Genomic DNA, 20,925 nt, shown 5'->3' with positions numbered 1-20,925 from the left:
GTAGATTGTACAGCTTTTAGTCCAGTACACAGAGGTGTGTCATAATTAGACTTCAAATACATGACAGCAGTTTTTTTCTCTTTTCTTCGCTACATAAAAATTAATTGTAGTGACGGCAACAAAGTTGCAAGATGGGGAAAAGTTTGATTGCAGCTTCAAACACTGATCTTAAAGAAGAGATTATGCATCAAATTTATACAAAGGAAAAGCTTCTGGTGCTTTTCCCATGTATGAGTTTGCTTTGATATTGCAAAGATAATGAATGCATCTTCCGTATTTCACCCTTCCCCTTGTCTTCGTTTCCACGGCGTGAATTCGCGGCAGTTACGAGCCTTGCAGCTCTTGCATTTTGCCCCTCTTGGTTTCCTTGACATTTCTGAGACCATGTCAGAACAGCCTGAACATGGCGGCTGAGAGCCGCGGTGTTGGGGTGTGAAAAAGCCTTTGGCAGCTCCTCTTGTCTCGTGATTGATTTGGATCCTCGAGTCAACCCGATATAGGTCCAAAGGCCTTTGGGATGGTCAAGCAAAGTGATGTTTGACTGGATGAGACGTTTTTCTCGAGTGTAGTGTGAGTATGGAGAAGATGATGACCTTTGTGGTCTTTCAGATGGGGACATTTCTGAAGAAAGACTTGAGGGATCAGATTGACAGATTGACACAGAGCACTGCCTTTCTTCTTGACTCGCCTCTAGTAGCAATGAGTAAAAGTTGATCTGAAGAACTTTGCTCTACTTTAGCAGCTTTTTACAGTGTTTGTTTATAATACAAGCATCTGTTATACCAAGGATGTCGTTGCTACATTGAAAACTCAGATAAAAGAGCAAATTGTGTTGGCAAAGGTGTGTAGAATAAACTTTAGTCAAAATAATACTTTAAACTTTCATGTTTGCTTTTTTGATTTTAGTCTCAATATTTGCATTTTAGTTGTTTTAACGATTTCAGAATAGAAGAAAATTGCAATCAACCAAACAACATTCAAGAATATATAAGACTAGATGGAACTTCAGAGACGTAGCTGATTTAAACTAATCTTGTTACCATTTTTTGTTGCAGGAAATAGCTGTTTTTATTTTTGAGTGGCCCAGTAAAAGTTAGGATTCAAACTGAGGCTGAGTGCTTCTTTGTTTATTTTGCTTAAAATTTGGGTTTAAAAATATCATAACAATGCTGTAGGATTTTGCACGTTCAGTTGTTCAGATAAAAACATGCTTTTCAGTGGATAACTTTCACTGCATTCTTCACATTCACTGCCCTCACTTGCCCCCTTTCTCACCCTGGCCATCCTCCACTGTAAATTCCCTCCACTGTCAGGTGAGAATGTGCTTGCACTATGACTTTATACGGACCTGTCACCCCGATAATGAAAAAATCGGCAGTGTAACAAGAGATCAGAGGGGTACTGGGCTTGAGAAGTCTTTTTTTTTTTTTTTTTTTTCCCTTCACATTAATATCTGCAATCATTCACCGGGATGGAAGATCGTAATATTCTCCTCCTGCAGGGGACACGAGCGGTGGGGGGACCTGGAGGTCTCCCAGAGGAGCACACGGCAGGAGATGGAGCTCCATTTAAAACATTAAAGGTTCCTCTGTGATGTGTAAGGTTTGGATGGAACACTTAAATCAGAAAATGGGTCACGAGCAGTCCCGCAATAATTAGATTTAAAAATTGATACTATTAATGAGTCAGGGAATCCCTTTGTAACATTGACTTATTCATGCAACTTATCTGTCTGAACTGATAACAAATCAGTTGGAAAGTTTCATTTGGTATGCGTTATGCTGTCGCTGTGCATAAGTGTGAGTTGCATATTTGCAAATTGCATTTAGGTGGAATATTTTTTTTCCTCAGAGTGAAAGTACATTTTGTAATCCTCTATATTTCTTTTTCCTTCTGTTTCTGTCTTTTGCATCGTTTTCTAGATATCCTGTCGGATGAGCTAACAAAGAGCCTCTGGATGATAGAAATTATAAAATGCGCAAAGACAAAATAGCCGAACATCCCCTTCTCTTTAAGCTCCAAACTTAGCGTGAGACACAATTCTGACTTATTAGCAGGAGTATGAATGTGTGCCACATGTGAATTTGTAAAAAGAAAAAAAAAATCTTTATGGTATATTTGTAGATTTGTAGATGTGGGATATTATTTCTGCAACACTAACTCTGCACATGGCCTCACTGCCTGCACATTAAAGTTTCATGTTTAGGGAGACTTCCTCATTCTTTGTTCATGCCAAAAGTTGAGAACATCAACACCCCCATCACAAAAAAACAAAAAGAATAATATAAACTACAATCAGCCACAGCTGTATGAAACCGCTCTGTCCAAAGATTACATGCAGCTTGCCTCCCTCGACGTTCACTTATTAATGCATTTAATCCATTTGTTTAATTCTCACAAAAACCATTGTGCCGTTGCCAAGCGACCACCACAGACTCCAGGAAATCGCAGTTGGAAACCAGTTTGAGCAGGAAACGCACAGGAGGATCTCAACTGAAATGATTATTCCTTTTTTAAAGAAAGGGGATGCTGGGAACAACCTGAAGAAATACAATAGAGCACTACGACTACTTTAGCATTATGAAATGAAACGTACTTACAATCCATGTTTCAATACTCTATGAGATTAATCTGATTAGTTAGATGATTTTTGGTATTCATCATTTAAACGCCGTTGATGAAAAACAAAAGTGAAATAGATGATGATCTGTAAAATAAAGGTTAGGTGATTGAGCTGGATCAGGAAGAAACGGCTAAAGCAGATGGAGTTTGAGTTGAGAAGTCCTCATTTAGACTTGAGAGAGTAGCTTTGTAGTTAACTTGATGATTAATTTTAGAAGAGTAATCACTAAATGCTTCTTTGCAACAGAGAGTTGTTAAAAGCAAGAGTCATTTATTTTTTCATTGTGAAGAGAACTCATTATAGTGGGACAAACCAAAACTGTGGAGTGCTTTTCTATTTTGTGAAGTAAAAATGGACAAAGCAGGTAATGGAAAAGTAACATTTTCCCCAAAGAGTTCTGATTATTTTTTTATTCTATAAAATAAAAGATCCATTAAGGTTTAAAAAAACAAAGTGGTGCGTGGAGTCAGACCTCCTGTTCAAGCCAATGTGAAGAGAGTGATGATTGGACGTTGCACCAGTTAAGCAGAAAATTAGGAAGACTTGAATCTGACTGCAGAAAATGTAAAAAAAGGAGCATTCAGTAATTTATTTATTTATTTTTGGGCATTTTCTTCCCTGATTCTTCAAAATACCACATACAATTCAAATGAATTTCTCTACTGCAGTGTTCTTGGTAAGGCTTTATTTTGACATTGTTGAAAATGTGGCTGCCTGGTTCATGTGATCAAGTTGTGCATGGCGACGATGCAGAGCTGGCTTTTTTTCTGCTTTATGAGCTGCATTGAGGTAAAAGGCAGATATAAAACAATATTTCTGTGAATTTAAACTACAATCAGGGCTAAATCTGACACTTTTCTATGACTACTATGCCCATTTTTTTTTATTAAAACCAAAATTCTCCATAAGGTCCATCTCTATGTCCATTCATCTCCACCTTCCTCTTGTGCTTTCTGTGTCTCGATTTTTCTCCGCTTCCTTTTGTATCATGTTTATACTTTAAAAACTAGTTAAGGAGGACAGAGTACTCTCAAAATTTGCATTTGAAATTAAAGGGCTTAGAAAAATGTGTAGGAACTCTAACTTTGGAGGCAGGTTGTGTTTAAATAGCTATAAGCCAGTTACTGATGTGGCTTAAATTATTTCACATTTTCCAACAGAACGATTCCCCAAAACCAGAAATGAATTAAATTGATAATTGGAACTGCTTGTAAAGTTGAGAGGGCATGGCTTATTATCATGTGTATTACAACTGTGATTAAACAATGTCACCTTGCAGGAGAGAAATTCTACAAAATTCCTGCAAGATGGTCCCTGAATTACCTATAACTCGTGGCTAATGCGATTGTGATGACGGTGAACTTGTTGAATTCCTAATTAGTAACATCCTTAATGTCAATCTAGCTGTGATAATGGGCAACATTAGTCGATGGAGGAAATTGATTGAGATGTAATTTGCAGAAGTGGCTTGAGGGTACCATGGCAAAGTCATGGAAAGGAAATGTTGTGGCAAATGCTGTTGCTGCCCTTCATTGCTCTAATTTTGTGTTTTTTCCAAAAATGCCACGTCTGTAAGAGTTGATCACTCGAGAACTGTTTTGAAAAGAAAAGCCTTTCCTCCAGACTCTTCTGGCGCCGATCATAACAAGAACTCGGTCGGAACAAGCAGTACGTTTGAAAGCTGGCCTCGTGCGCCTTCTGCTTTCCACACCGGCTCCCCCGTGACCCAGGAGGATTAAGCTGGGCCGCAGCACTTTTCTTTCAGGTTAGCTGATTTATGTAGCTTCTGCAGAGAAACAAAGGGCCTGAATTTGTTTGAAGTGTGCAGGTGAAGACCCTGAGATGGCACTTTCAAAAAACCTCCCACTGGGACTGAAATCTCTTGAGCCACACCTGTCAAGGCAGGGCTCAGATCCTCGCGGCACCCTTTCACCTGCGCAGGAAGCCGCTGCTCCACCTGTGCGCTGTCTCTCCCCATCAGGTGTTCCCGACTCAGCGCTGTGGCGCGCCGAGAGATTAAACGTGCCGTGTGTGATTGACAATAAGTCATGACACATAAGCAAAGCGATGATATTTCATGAAGCTGATAATTCTGCCAAAACGTGGAAGCCTTCCCATGTGACCTAGCTTAGCTTTCTCTCTTTCCAGAGATGGATTGATTCAACCTTTCTTTTCGTTCTCTTAATTTTCTAATTAGCGATTTCCCGATACTTTGACATTTAACCTCGAATTATTTTCTCCTCCGCTCATAAAGCAAGCATTTGTTCCGGATCTGAAAGGAAAACTAACAAAGCATGTTAATGTTCTTGTTCATTCCATGATCAAACATAATCATTTTCTTCTCTGGAGGAGATCTCCCTTTGGGCTAATTTCTGGTGCTGTTACTTGCATGTCTGACAAATTAGAGCTGGCGAGGAGGTGGAAGCGCTGAAGTTGACATTAGCATTGTCATTAGCATTTCATTCCTTTTTAGATGAACAGAATCCAACATTTTTGTTAGGCATCAGGACGATTGGAGGGGTTTACGTTAATAGGCCATCCCCAGAAGAGTGAACAGGTGAAGTCAGAAAATAGCCTTTTAATGCTGAGCACAGACTAGACTTACATTTTATAATAAGTATGTAAGTTTTTATTTGAATAGTACCTTCCAAATAAGTTCTGTTGATATGGTTTTAGAGAGAAAACGCATAATAAAATGCAAATTAATCAGTTCAGTTAGTAAACAATTGAATATGCTTTAATTACAGAAAGTATAAGTTAAAGTACTTGAGTTTTATATAGTATGACGAGTTTTTAAAACTTAGCTCATTAACGCAAAACAAGATATAGTCCTAAAGAATTAATACATTTCATTTATTGATCATATTTTTTCTCCATTTTACCATTATTCACCTTTAGAGCCATACATTTTCTTCTTTGTAAAATTTCAAATTTTTACTTTTATTTATTATTAACACCTGATTATGTTTTACATTTTGAGCTGTTTCAATATAACTCTGACTTTATGTTTAATGTTTAAAGCTGCAAGCTGACTATCAACAATATATTGTTCTGTAACCATGTCCTGCTTTCAAACTCTCCACAAATTAGACTTTCGGGCATTTATTAAGCCTCATAAGGCTTTTTTTCACTAAATCAAGTTATATATTTAAATTAAACAAAGGTGGAGTCGAATTCTAAGAGTTGGACTGTGTTTTATTTAGAGGTATCAAAATAGAAAGGGCTTAGTAAACTGTTTTGAAATCTTATAAACGTTACAAACCATGTATCCTTCTTTCCACTTCAAAATATGCATGACTTGGAGTTGGTGTGTTAAATAAAATCTTAAGTGTATATATACCATGTAATATATACATGGTATGGCAACATCTATATTATTTTTCTCCCATTGTTTTCTTTTTTTGACAGAGATGTCAGCCTATCCAGTCTAATTCCCATCCTGAAACAACCTTGTGTAGATTTATATTTCAAAGTCTTGTAGTTTTGAGCTAAAATTTCATGTGAAATTATTTTTGCAACGTCGGTTTCATCAGAAAATAGCTTTCAGACTCAACAGAATGTTATTTCTTTTTTTTTTTTTTTGTCCTTTTTGACATGTGACAAAGCATCACAACCCCACAGATCAAAATGCATCTTCTCATCTGCTGCTTTAACTTGTGCAACAGACAAACAGTCATTTTAATAAAGCGCCTCTTGTGCTCAGCCACCGTATCATTCCTGGAGGCATGCTGAACACCAGGAAATGGGAGCCAAACAAGCCTATTTTTCTCTGTCAGGCATTAAGCTGAATAGGAAGCAGCATCATTTTCTGCTTCCTCAGGGCAGAGGCACTGAGACAGGCGTATTGTAGCTCTGTCTGTTTACAGAGCTGGGAATGAGGATGCTGGGGGAACGACACGGAAGCCATTGTCAACCAGCCTTGTTACTGTCAAGCAAGAGTCGGGCAGCACCAAAAGCCAAAAGTGTGTTTAAACAAACACTCTGCGCTGCAGGTGCAACGCCTGTCTAAGTCGGACTGAATGCCCCTCACCCATTTTTGAAGCTGCGATAAATATTAAAAAAAAAAATAAAATCAGCGACATGTTTGAGATCATTACCATAACGTATTTCCACACATCCTCCCCCTCCAACAACCTCATTTTTATTACTTAGGGGGGAAAATGACAATAAGGACCTTCCATGTCTCAGAGTTGGAATCCATATTCATCTTAATTGGTGCCTGGCAGGTTGCGCAGGATGGAGATGGATTTGAAGTCATTTACTGGAAGTTCTTGACAGGCGCAGTGGAAGAGAACGCGGGGCCCCGTGCCGGCACACATAGCTTCAAAATCATCTGTCAAAATTTAGCATATCTGAGGAGAAGGCTGCCTGTCATCTCCAATGTACATCTAACCATGCACATGGGTGCATTTGATCAGGAGCTGTGTTGCAGCCTCGATGTAAAGCACATTCATCAAGTTGATGTTTGGTTGACAAGACAAAATATGAAAAAAAACAACAACAACAAAAAAAAACGCCCTTAAAGGAGACGTGGGGGGGTTTAAAATGAGATGAACATTGTGCCGAGTCAGTTTTTTAAGTTATTTACTTGTGAATCGTGATATCAAACTAAACAGTTTTAAGCTTAGACTGCAGTGTTCACTTTTTATCCTGATTTAGCTCCGTTACATTTGATGCGGTTTGTTGGTTTCGGCTCAAAAAAAAAACATTGCTGACAAGCTCACAGCTCAGCCAAAGAGATTATCAGTGGAAATCTTCACTCTAACTTCTTTATTTCCCCCCAAATCAATGTGGTGAACAGCAAGACGTGATTGATAATGATATTGAGATTGATCGTCTAAATCCCTTCCCACAGTTCAAAGTCCCCAAACAGAGAACATACACATGCAATTCGGTGCAGAGATAGAACTTGGCAGGAGCTGCCAATAGATAAGTGAAATAGGGCCAGACTGAAAAGGCCTATCAGTCCCCGAGGGGCTTAGCTGCCGGATTGTGAAGCTCTAAACTGGCCGCGCTGGAGGGAGATAGTCGACATTGGTTTTAAATTACCCCAGATTGCCTTGTGGTTTCAGTCTGCGGGGCTGCCAGCAGACAAGATGTTTGTTAAAACAAGTGCAGACACTAAGGCAGATTGGGGCGAAGGGCGGACCTGTGATTTCCTGGCCCAACAGAACAGGCTGGAAAGCTGGTAATTGCAGAATTGGCAGACAGGCTAAGGAGGTTTTGCAGCAATGATATCTGCCGCTGGGACTGGGGAAGTGGTGTTGCTATAAAGGTGAATTGGTATCTGCTTTAGGACAGACAAATAATTTAAAAAAACACCTTATCTAGACATGGGCATGTTACTGCTATCATTAAAACTCTAATTTTAAACACTGTTTCAAAGCCACTAAAACTCTCCATGTTAACATTCTATGATTTAAAGTCAGTCTGAAAAACAAGCGAAAGTGCAGGATTGACGTTTCCTCAGCCGTGCCCAGCGTTGCCCCTCTCACACTTGTTGTTGAAGGCTATTACACTTTTCCAATTCAACAATTTTAAATATTTTTGTGCAGGATGGACTGGACTTGGGCAGCCTTGAAGTAAATGCTCCCTGATTGTATTTACAGTTCAACAGAAACATGGGATGTTGAAACATATTCGTAGCCTTATCAATAATCAAAGAAAAATCTTGATTGAGATAAAAAAAATTTCTGGTTGCTGATCAGTGTTTCAATTTGCATTTTGACTACCTGTCTTTGATTTAAGTTTCGACTCTTATGATTTTGGAAGGCCTCCTTACCATCACCATAATCTTTAGCTCCACAACTTCAGAATATCGCCACTCCAGAACATTAATATTACCACGAGTCATAAAAAATGTTGAAATAATGAAAGATCTTGCTAAGTCTGTCAACTTTATCAACGAATAATGGAACATAATGGAATTAATGAAATAGAAGAAGATTCAAAAGATGCCACCACTTTCAGAAGAACCACTGCAATACTTCAGCAGAATAGAACAGAACTGAATAGAAATATTCTTTATTGTCCCACAGTCTGGAAATTCAGGTTCATCGAGACATGTAGGTCCACAAAAAGATAACAGAACAATAAATGTATAAAGGCAAACAAAATTACGAATAACTTCTTATAAATTAAAGACAAGATTATAACTGAAACACGGAGGGTAATTATCATAAATAGCATAGTCCAATCCAAGAAATGTGCTACTGAGTTAGAATCATTTTAAAAACCGTACATCATGTTTGTGTACTTGTGCAATAAAAGAAAACACGCTATTTACTTTACATAAAAACTGAGAGCTGTGATAACAGAGATGTGCAAATAACAGCAGAAATGCTATTCAGGACAAATAGCATTTGGGACATGAACATTTACTGAGTTTGTTTGGGGTAGTGATGGTTTAGGAGCTCCTTCATCCTTCATCCACCTTGGATGCAGCATTGCGGCACTGAAGAAGCTCTCTAGGTCAGAAGGCAACTTATTTTACTAAACAAAACAAGTGAAAAATATATGTATATATTTTTATTTAATTTTATTTTTATCCAAGACTCTGAACTGGCTGGACTACTTGGTGGTTTTAAATGCACTTTGAAATGCCTTTAAAGGCTGAAATGTGCTACGCAAATAAAATTTCATTAATTAATTGATTCAGATCAAGTTTAAAATCACTTCACCTGTTACTTCTTGAAAGACAATCCTTTCAATAACTGCTGAGAAGCATGACAGCAGAATATCATGGAAGCACATGATGTTTGTTTTTTTCCATCAGCTCTTCAGTGTTACATTGTCACCCTCTCATTTTTATTCTTCTTGGCATGCCGCCGCGGTGCAAAATTTTCACACACTCTCTTCCACACAGCTTTTAATGTCCAAAGTTTACTTTTGTTACAGGTGCAATAACAAAGGGCCTTTTAAGTCTGACTTGAAAATCTTTAGGAGAAATTGGCTCCAGCATTGAGGGGTTGAGATATTGATTCTGGCCTCTGGCTTGGTCTAGGAAAAGATGGATAGATTTCTTTTGAAATGCACTCTGCGTGAGAATATAAAGACTATTGTGTGTTCTCACTCAGGAATAAATTGTCTCATGACATATCTAGGGCCACCTTTTAAGCTTCAAGCCGCCTGCTTCTCTTGAAAGGCGAATGTTGACAGGGTGGAGCACATTCATCTGTGCTCCCAGACTACCCACACCTCATAGAAGCATTTATTGAAAGTTAAAGCTCCTTCAGAGAGCTGGCAGCCGCTCGTTGGAATATCTATTTCAGCAGATGCTGAGGCTGATTATATGGGGGTTGAGCCACACACTGGCAGCGATATGCACCTCCTGCTGAGGGAAGAACTATTATGATGGTAGTGACTGATGTGTTCATCTGCATGAATTTGTACAATCAGAAGCTCTTGTTTGTTTTCGTGACGTGCCGCATGTTATCTGTGACACATTTTGTTTTTTGATTTGTGACACCAGGAACGGCGGAGTCGCGCTCATTTGAAGGAACTTGTGATAATCTCTGTTGGAACGAAATGCTTTCAGTGTTTACCTCCGTGCAGAACCGCCGCATGGTGGGTCAATAAGAGGTAGCAGGCATTATTGGAGAGTTTCCCAATACTGACTCCGGGAGCCTCGAACGTCGATCAAAGCAGTGCAAATTGATTTATTGCTTGTTCACACCCTGTTACCCTCTCTTAATGATACCTTGCATTGACTGTTGTCAACACAAAAAGCAGGAATGGGTTCGTTCAACACGCTGGTAACAGAAATCAGATCCCTATATAGAAAAGGTAGAAAACACAATCACCAAGAGAATGTGCTGCGTAATTTAGTTCATTTTCACTTTCCGTTCTCATTTAGGTATAAAATTGCAGGTTTCGTTGTATCGACCTCTGCCATCATATATAACTATGGTTCCTGTTTGAATCTTCAACATTTTCCCACGATCTTCAAAGTAGTTTAGTGCTTTTTCTGTGATGGACCAACAAAAAGAAGTGAAAAAGTTTGAAGTGGAATCAAAATACGTGGCTTTAAAAATTATTTACAAATGAAAATCTGGAGAGTGCAGCATTATTAAAAGCCTGATTGTTCACATAAAGCTTTGGGACATTTAAAGCAAGTTTAAGTGATAAAAGAAATATTGCAACATCTACAAACTCACCCTCCAAGAGACAAAAATGTGGAGGAAAAGGTGACCAACAGTGATGCTGTGCAGAACCTGACTGCATGCTGAGGAGGAAGTTTAGCCATTTGACTCAGACGTGATGGACCAGGAACATAACTAAAAATTGCATTTTACTGCTCCAGATGGACACTGGCCTGGAACTAAATCCAACTGTGAATCTGTGGTAAGATTCAGTATGTTAACAGATGCTCTACATCTAGTCTGACTGAGAGAGCAATGAGATTTCAGTCTGTAAAAATCATGCAGCTACAATCACAGTAGTGCATCGATGTATGAGTATCTATGTGCACTTTGTGATTATCTATTGCAAAATATCCTGTTAAAACTTAACATTTCTGGTCACGAAGTGACAAAGTGTAAAAAAGTAAATTAAAAAGGTACCTAAAATTTTTGTTAAGTGCATATTTTCTCAAATTGAACATCTTCACAGTTAGAAGAAGATGGTTTTAATGTATTGTTGCCAAATGAGCAAAGTAACAAGAGAATTGTTAACAGAGCAGAACTGTTAATGATGTCTTTGAAGGCAAAGAAGCGTCAAACTGCGTTTTTATCCCTCTCCATTTCCTGATTTATTATTGAAGAGTGTGACATTTACAATAAAGAGTTAAGTCTTTCAAAAATTAAGCAAGAATCTGCCTCTGTGCTCTGCATATTTTTTTAAAGGACTTCTTTTCCCTCTTCAACAGCGTTTGCAATTCTCTGCCCCTTCCCAATGGCTCTGAATATGCCTCTTTTCTTACCAGTGCCAATGATTTGAATATCAAACACCAATAAAAGCCACCGCTATGAGTCTCTTCAAGCTCCGACATGCTGAGAGAAGCTGGCGGGTGGCACGGCCCAAAGAATCTTCAAACTGTTGAGTCAAAATATTTAATGGAATGGATCCTGTTCCTACAACTCTGCAGCCAAAGAATTGTGTTAATGTTTTTCAAGTTATATTTTGGCCAGACAGACATTTCTATTCCTTTGGAAGGCCAGCCGACAGAGCAAACTGTGAACGATCTTTTTCAGCCCCCATCTTCACAGGTCTGGAGTTTTCTTTTAGATCGTCTAATGGTCTTGGTGAATTGTCTTCGGGTTCATTGCTGCCAGTTTGGTAATTTACCCAACTCTATAAGCAGCTCATTTTCTGCAAGGTGGGTGGATTCATCAAACATCTTTTTCATTCAAATGGCATGCCACTCAGTTATACATTGGAAAATAATAGCTTTTTAATAATACATTTATAGTAGAATTTCACAAGTGTTAGTACATTGTTGCTCTTTTTCTGTGCTGAAATATTGAGGAAGTGCATGGACTATAGCACATTTTTTTCTTTAATGCAAGCAAACAAACTAAATCACAAGAAGAGGAAAGAAATCCATAAAATGCAACGCTAGAAATTTGATCATACAGAAAAGGGACATTGAAGGGAAAAAAAAAAAATTAAACTTTGTCATGTGCACCAGATAGTGACTTGTGTGCACCACATAGCATCTTCCACCAGATACCAGATACTATCTCATGCAAAAGAGATACTATCTGGTGCGCACAAATAATATGTGGCGCTCACACAAAAGTTATTTTTTAAATTACAAACTCTTTTCCAATCTGCGATTTACAGGAAGACTTAATATCAATAAGTCAGGACAAGAGCCCAACTTATTGATATGAACTTTAACGAGTTTTAAAGTATAAAATCAATTCTACAATGGACTGAAAATCAATGTAAAGAGGATAAAGTAGGGGTGATGTCCTTACGACTGAAAGTGTTGCAACAGACACAAATTTAGAGTCTTTAAAATAATCTAAAAACCAAAAATAAAACCAGGATTGGGTGTCTACTGACATTGTCTCAAAATGACCAAATTCTTTTACAATTGGAGACAACTGGTTCCCCAGATCATTCATTAGTCTAGAACCAAAATTATTTTAAACAAATATGGTTATTGTTCTTGTGGCAACACTGCAGCCTGGCTACAGCCCACTCATTTTTATTCCAACAAGGCGATGATTTTTCCGGACAAGCTCTCGACAATGACACTTTTTTTTACCTGTGATACTTTGCAGTTGCGCCGTTTTATAACCACCCCCTCAAAAAGACAGCCAAAGCAACAAATACATCATCCTGAGTTGCCCTGTGGTGCTGGGTATTAATTATCCTGTGTTCTCCACTCATTTGCACATGTACTGTAAATGTCACCAGAGAGATAAATGGGGAGACAAAAACTCCAGCTTGTTGTCTGTGTGCAGCAGAATGTCAGAGGCGGCTCACAACAGATGAGATATTGGTTTTGGCTTGTTGTGGATTATAGGTCAAAGGACATTTCCACAAGCAATGAAATTAGCATGCCGTCTCTGTCCTTACAAACAGCATGCCTGAACACATTTCCATGTTCACCGTTTAGATTAATCTCTGGCAAGTTTCACAGTAATAAAGGGTACATCTGTTAACAACAAAAACCTAGTGTAATCAGAAGCAATATCATATAATTTTGTCCAAAGTCGTCTGCCAAGTAAGAAAACTACCATCTCTGATCTAAAAGCCATCTTTATATTTCATGTTTTTACTCAGAATGAACTCCTTCCAGCCACCTACTGTTCTGACATTACATTTTTGTAGATTTATGAGTGGATTGAAAAGCACTTTGGGGCAAAAAAGACAAATAAAAAGATCGTTCCTCACGTTCTCTGTGTGGCCTTTAAGGTGCGAGGAATAAAGGGGGTATTTGTATTAATCGATCACACGCCAAGCCTGGTTGAAGCCTGGCCTTAATGGTTGCTTGCTGTCATTTTGCAAGCAGCTTATAAAAAGGATTAGAGTGGCTCTGTGGAGTGGGAGTGCGTGAACAGCGAAGTTCTGTGGCCGGCAAGGAAAATAAATCAATTTATGCTTGATGGCGCTACGGCTGGGGAACATAATGTCTAACGATGATGGAGTTTGGACACTTCATACTTGTCATTGTGAAATTGGACTGCCGTGCTGCTAATGATGGTAATGTATGTTGTGCCTCGCCTGCTACAGTAATCCTTCACTCTGTCTCACTTAAATGCATCTCATTGTCTGGCATATTGCATTATGAATACCGGCAGGAAAAAAAAAAGAAAAAGAGAAGAATTTAATTTATATATTCATTCATTTGAGCTTCGAAGTAATGAGAAAAACTGGATAACCATATAAATTCCTACTTTTTTTTTCTTCTTCTTTTTGTTCACAGGCGATTGTAACTTTGAGAAGCCGCTGGCAGCGTGTGGATACAGCCAAGGCAGAGACGATGACCTTGACTGGGAGCAGGTCAATTCCAGGGAGAAGACTTCATCAGATCCATGGATGCCCTCAGGTAAGGCCGGTGATGCCGGGCACATGATGAAAAGAAATCATGCTGGGAATAAGTGACTCAAAAAGCTGCACATTTAACACAATCTGCTTTATGTTTGATGAAGTTAGAAGCTGCTAAGGACAAAAAAAATTGGCTTTTGAGTTAGTGAAGAATCCCATTTTTGAAGTCTCACTCCTTTTTATTAAAAAAAAAAAAACTCACTGGAAACATGTAAAAATTCATATATTCTAGTTTAAATGGATTCAAATTCAACTGAACTTCAACGCAGTTCAGTCAAGCCAGTCTGAAAAGCGAACACACACATTTCCTATGTCAAGCTTTATTCTTAAGAAGAAAAAACAAAGTTTTCATTAGTTTTAGAGGAATTAGTTGATAACGAAGTTTTTACATGTTTTAACTGTTGGATGAAGCTTCAATGTAGGTTTGATGTCAGAACAGAGTCCAACTAGGAGCAGAAAGGAGCAAAAAATGCAAAATATGGAAAACACAATCACGTAAAAGATTGAGTGAGTGTTTTTAATGGTGATTAAAATAAGGAATATGATGTAAAAATAAAAAAAACATAATACATGGTATGTTGTACATGGAGATATGCTCCAACACTTAATCTCCCAAAGACACAACTAATTTGACAGCACATTTATATGACAAATTCTCCCGTTTTATTACATTTATCACACGATGGCTGCTTCAGTCTGCTGTTTTAGGTGTTCATAACAGACTTTCTCCTGATCAGCCCATGACTCTGACTATAATTGGAATATACTGTGCAGCTACTTTCAATAGCTTTTAGTGTTGGAGACTAATGAATATTTATTACAGCTTTATTCAGATTTGTATGTGACGCGGAGCCACTTCATCTTGCATAAAAAGACAATACTTCTAATTCACTTCCAACACTAGTCTAGTCTTTTTTTCTATTTGTTTTCATGGTTGATCTATGTTCTGTTTGTAATACAGTGAATCATTGAGACAGTCATATTAACTAACAACAATTGATATCAAAGCTCTGAGATCCATTTTAATTGAAGACGTCTATCTGGCAGTCATGTGCTGATATTCATTAGAATGCCTTCCCTGCTTTTTGCATCCGTCGCACGCGATTTGTCTCCTTAATGTTGCATTGATCGTTCTTCATTTGACTTGAAATGCAAAGATATCACCACCTCTGAATACTCCGCTCCCTAGGAATTAGACTAATGGAATGGCGTCTCTTCTTTTCGTGTTATAACAAAGGTAGCATTGCAAACTAATGGATATTGTTTTTCCTCTCCTATCTGACGCCTAATCTAACAAAGGCTGCATCCCAGATAGATTGCATTGGCCCCCTGGTGACAAAGGGGGGAATTAATTAGCAAGCCCTCACTAATTTTAAACAGCAGTGCCCAGACCTGTTTGTGCGTGCACATCAGGGTGATGTGTGTTAAACTGCCCCGGAGAAATTACTTTCCCCCACTAGGGGAAGCGTCTCTCTTTTTCCATCGCAATTGATTAATGGCAGGACACATGGAAGCCAGGCAAAGGTGACTATGAAATCTGGGAAAGCCTCGACCTGCAAATTAACACCATGCGTGCGGTCTAAATTGAACAGATCTAATTAAAATCCCATGTCTGGTTGGTTAAGAAGTGTCCCTGATTGTGCTTCCCAATTGGACCACACTTCAGACTGACACGTTTTCCACGTGTGCATCTTGAATTGTGCGTAATTAGCAGGTTGCAGCTCTTCCTCCATTTCAAAGAGTGAGCACTCAACCTGCTGTGTGAAACTGTAATCTCTCCTCTTTGACCAGACTGAAAGGGATGTGAAATGTAGTGTACTTGACAGGTAAAATTGTTTTACTGATGCTAGAGCAGGGGTTGATGGGTAAAAATGCATTTAGGTGAAAGCCACGCTGGTGGAAAAGCTATCTCACCTCTGATTGCCGTCTTACTCTCGACTCACACTTATGAATCTTCACAAAATGACCTTACCATACTCACACAGAGATTGTTATCCTACCTGGTGTGGCAGGATGGAAATGGAATTGATGTGGCAATCCTCAGAACAAAGAAGAGAAGACATTACTACTGCAAGTACCTTTAAAATTGGCCGTAGACAGTATCTGTCTAAATAGGGGTATTCTCAATGTCACTGTGAATGGGTGATTTAAGTGATGATTGAGGTCTTTCCTGTTTTGCTCTCCAAGCAAATAAAATTTTATAAGTGCTGTAATTCCCAGCTCTCACATCAGCACTGGTTCCCTCCTCATTCTTGAATCACTGTGGACTTTGTTCAAATATAGGATTTGTTTTGTCTTTTTTACATCCTTGTAAAAAAAAAAAAAGTTGTAACTCTAAAGTCAAGAAGTAAAGTGTAGAATTTAGATTGATGTATCAAATTTTAACACATAATTTGGGTCTGAATGTAAGGAAATTTAGCCACTTTTGTCAAAAGTCAAGTCCTGTTACTTCTACAGAATAGTTGCATCTGTTGTATGTTTTTCTTGTTTGGAGTAGAGCTTATGTATTCTCACGGAAAAAGTCGAACTCAACTAAATTCCTCTTGACACCAATAATCTTCCAATGTGTTTTCTGTATGTTGAGTCCAAAGACAACAGTTTTTGCTGATTCTGTTGATTGTTTTAAATCATATTTTATGCTCTTTTTGCGCAAAAGACATTTGTTACTTATCAGAAATATGTATAAATTTCAGTGAATTCTCTTTGTAATGCTGTCAACGGTGCAAATATGCAGATATTTGTCACGAAATCTAATCCACAATCTACAAAATTCTGAACGGGCCTAAATGTGTTAAATAGTGTTAAAAAATATATATCATGAAATAAAAAAAAATGGAACAAACAGCCTTCTGGTCACATGTGCAGGACAAAAACAACGCCTGGAACTCCTGGTTGTTTATGACGATGCGCTCGCTGTCTAATTGCTACGTCTGGACGCAGGGTTGCCTTGTTTATCCCGCTACGCGGAGCTGATTGCATGCTTTGGCTCCTGTTTAGGATGGTTCAGCCCAGTTCTGAGGCTCCGCGTGTCTGCCTGGGCGCTCCCCAGAGTGTTGCTCTGTCAGGCCAACTGGAGAAACCCCCAGCAAGACTGCCACTGTCTGCTCCACCATCAATAACTGCCAATAACCGCAAAGTTTTCGAAGGTGGAGACTAATCCAACTTTTAAAAAAATGGCATTGGAATTTATATATTTTTTGTATTTCCTTCTTGTCTTTTTTCCTTCCTTCACAAGTTGTGCGTTGTGAGGTACACTAAGTGGTTTCTGCAAAATCCTTTTGCTAAAGTTTTGCAGATGTGATGAGAAAATAATCTTTTTTTTTTCCCAGAGAGCCACAGCTGGTGCAGAGGATGTTTCCTCTCTGATGTCAGCATGGTATGCTGCCAGCATGGGCTGCTGCTCCCTGCAACTCCCCTGAGACCCATTCTGGGGAATAATAGCAAGAGAAGGAGAAAGAAGGTCCTCTAACTGAGATTAATTAGTGTTTTTTGTATTCTGCAAGGCACAATAGCCGATGCGGTCCCAGCTAAATGACTTATTGTGTTATTCTTAATGTCTGCTATAAATATGTTGCCGGAGAGAAATTGAATGTTTTTGTTGCACAGTTTGCACAGGCTCTTTGTTTTGGTAGAGTGTCCTTGGTCGATAGTGACACCTTGACAATAATAAAGGATTGGCAGAATGAGGTTCTTCATCGGGTAACTGTGATCTTTTTGGTTTTTTCTTAATTATACCCTGATGATATAAACCCAGTTCACTCTTAAGAACAATACAGTGAAGACCACATTTTATTGGTACCCCTGGTAAAGTTGTGCAGGAGGCACTAAAGTACCATACCCACACACCCAAAAATGCACAAATTTGAGAAATTAATTAAATTAGGACAAAAAAGTGAAAAATCACTTCTTTCATTCTGTTAGATATGATGCTGAATGTGTAATACTGCAGGTGTGATTCTTTCAAAAGTCATGCTGCACTAGATTCATTGTTTTAGATCATTTTGCGAGTCAAATCACAAAAATAACCTATAGCTAGTTTAAGATGCCTGAAATTTGACTATATTTCCGTCTTCATTTTTGATTGTCTGCTTATTATAATGCTGAAAAAAGAAAACATTTAAAATGCTCCCTTTCTAAACTACAAAAGAACAGATTTTGTATTTTAAGAACTTAACCGGCTAATCAAACAGTTCACATTTAATCATCATTGTAGCTTTTTGAACTAAAGATGATGAAATACAAGCTTCTCAGTCCAGAAAAGATTTTAGAAAGTGACTTGACCAGTCGCTGTTTTCTCAGAGACTTAGAATACATTGTACCTGTCACATTGTCACCGTTTATTTTTTATACCAAGAGCCCAAAGTGCAACAGGACCTTCAATTTAAAATTAAATGAGGCTTGTTTATCAACCTAACAGGGAAACTTCAAAATGACATCCTTTCTTTCTTCAAAAATCACCAGGAGCCCCATATGTTGGCACGTAGACTAAACCATGTGACCAATGCAGGTAGATACTGCTTAATGGAAAAATATCTCATTGCTTTACCTGGGCTTCTAGTGCCGATTATGGCGCTTAATGGGTTTTTCAAATGAACAAGAAGAGGGTCAAACTATTAAAATATAAGAGGACACCATGTTGGACTGAAAGACGGCAGAAATTTAATCAGAATTTAAATCACGGAAGTTAAACATGGAGTGTTACAATTTTATTTTTTTTAAAAACGCACTTGCATTGCTTTCAGCCATTCCCCGCTACATGCAGGGAATGACTCCTCGTGTTTGTGCACTGTTTTTAGGTTAAGGACAGAGTCCCCATTATATGATTAAGGGACACAACAGAACAGCAAATTATGAAATCTAATCAATTTGTGCAATCATTCCTGGTGAAAGAAAGACCGCCATTTCCTGCGCTCCGTGTTTGTGGGGTTAAAATGTGTCCTTTGGCCCGAGCAAACAGGTTGCCCATTATGATAAACAGGATTAAGATTGCACTTGCACTTCCAGAATGGAGGACCTATTAGCATATTTTATCTTTTCTTTATCCTAAGTGTTCACGGTATGAACAATTGTGTGACTCACCTGAAGATTCAGTTTTTTTAATGACTTTGTACCACGTGAATGGGTTATTATCTGACCCATTTACTTCGGTGGCAGGCCAATAGAGCGCACTGCATATTAAGGTGACATATTAAGCCATTTGGGATTGCAGTTGATTGGCATGCGACAACAAAGGATGCTGCCAGGAAACATAATAAGGGTTAGTTGTTCCACCTGACTAAAGTGACAGGGCTTAAACATGTTCTGCATGATGGATGGTTCTGGGTGAAACTGTTTGACTCCGTGCTAAAGAGAACCTGCCAGGCTCTTCGAGCGGAGACACCCAAACTTAGCCGCTTTTATTTTTATCGGGGGGCCTTTTCATGTTGCAGAGGACACGGAGAATATTCCGGGAAATTTTGAAAGAAGGCCACGGCTGCTCACATTAACAGCCTCACCCTCGCAGCGAGAGCATTTTTGATTGGTGGCAGACAGTGAGAATGGCCCCTGTCTTCATTGACATTTCCAAAGCAGCAGCCGTGCTTTTCGGCGGCAGTGACCTCTGTGAATTTTATTAGCAAATGAGACCTGGAGGGTTTGGGTTTAAAGAGCGCCCCTTCATTCTGATTCCTCCCTCCGCCCCACACACATAATGATTTTCACAGAGTTCAGGACCTGAATGGAGGAGAAATAATGAGCGCTAGTCATTATTGCAAATTATATCCTCAGCTCAGACCATCACTCAACTCATAATTAATCCAGATACCTTCAAACTGTAGACTTTGATGATTGGGATTAGACAGGAGGTTATTTGTGAGACCAGGACTATTTCAGGCTTCATTATCTTTCAAGGAAAAACATATAAAATCATTAATAAAGACTTTCTTGTGACGTTCACATCTGCTGTTTGTAACAGGAAACTTCTGAAGACTTTGCATCCAATAAAGTGATTTATCTCAGAGTAAATCATTACAAATGGAGCTGTGATTTTATCTTACAGTGTGCTGATCTCACACAAATTGCTAAAGTATTGAAACATTATTTTTTTAGATAAATGGTGAGATGAATTGTCTAATTTTTTCAAGATCAATTTTGGACATAATCCATTTACAGGACAAATAAAGAAGTACACTTCTGTTGTACATTGTGAGTTTCTTGTGTCAGAACAAAAAAATATCATTTTTTATTTATGTATGTATTTATTTTAGTAAAACATATATATTAAAGTTTAAAAGTAGGAATAAACAAGTGCAACAAAATTTAATATGAATTAATAGTGAAGTATCCTTTGACATTTTTTGTGCTTTGTAGTTATTTCTTCTAAGCTACCACATGATTACAGCTACAGTTAAACAGGCCTGCACCAGATTAAGCTTAATTTAAGATTTAAACAAGTCTGAAGAGCTGTTCATCAGCCAGTTGTTAATAGATTGTGATCCTAACATTGTGCTGTAGAATTACACAGTTTAAGTCTTTTTTTTTTTTTAGGAATTACCCATCCTCATCAGCTTATTTTCTCACCAGCAGGAACTTTTTCTCCCATATGGACAGACACAAGCTGTGGCCAACTCATAGCTGCTCTGCCAGTTGAATAAGCCGTCAGGGCGCAGGATTAACCTGATGGAGGCTTTCTTCAGAGTCCACATTCTGCCTCTGTGGCTCACAATATTGTTAAACCACCAAGTCTGTTATTTTGGTTTCCCTGCCGTCCAGCAGAACCTGAGCATTTGGAAGTTTGAATGTTATTTTAGCAGACCTTGCTCGTT

General features: G+C 38.5%; 1 protein-coding gene across 4 annotated transcripts in view; it reads left to right on the top strand.

Moving 5' to 3' along the window:
* Positions 1-20,925, top strand: part of LOC129378055 (receptor-type tyrosine-protein phosphatase mu-like) — a 179,012-nt gene that overhangs the window by 29,254 nt on the left and 128,833 nt on the right. For all 4 annotated transcript variants that reach the window (XM_055058310.1, XM_055058309.1, XM_055058308.1 and 1 more), the window contains exon 2: positions 14,001-14,123. In XM_055058310.1, the coding sequence (XP_054914285.1) occupies positions 14,001-14,123 (123 nt within the window). The remainder of the gene's footprint in view (positions 1-14,000; positions 14,124-20,925) is intronic.

Source organism: Poeciliopsis prolifica, unplaced genomic scaffold (genome assembly GCF_027474105.1).
Source record: "Poeciliopsis prolifica strain line A6 unplaced genomic scaffold, Auburn_PproV2 SCAFFOLD050, whole genome shotgun sequence".
Taxonomy (NCBI): Eukaryota; Metazoa; Chordata; class Actinopteri; order Cyprinodontiformes; family Poeciliidae; genus Poeciliopsis; species Poeciliopsis prolifica.
This window is presented reverse-complemented; position numbering and strand designations above follow the sequence as displayed.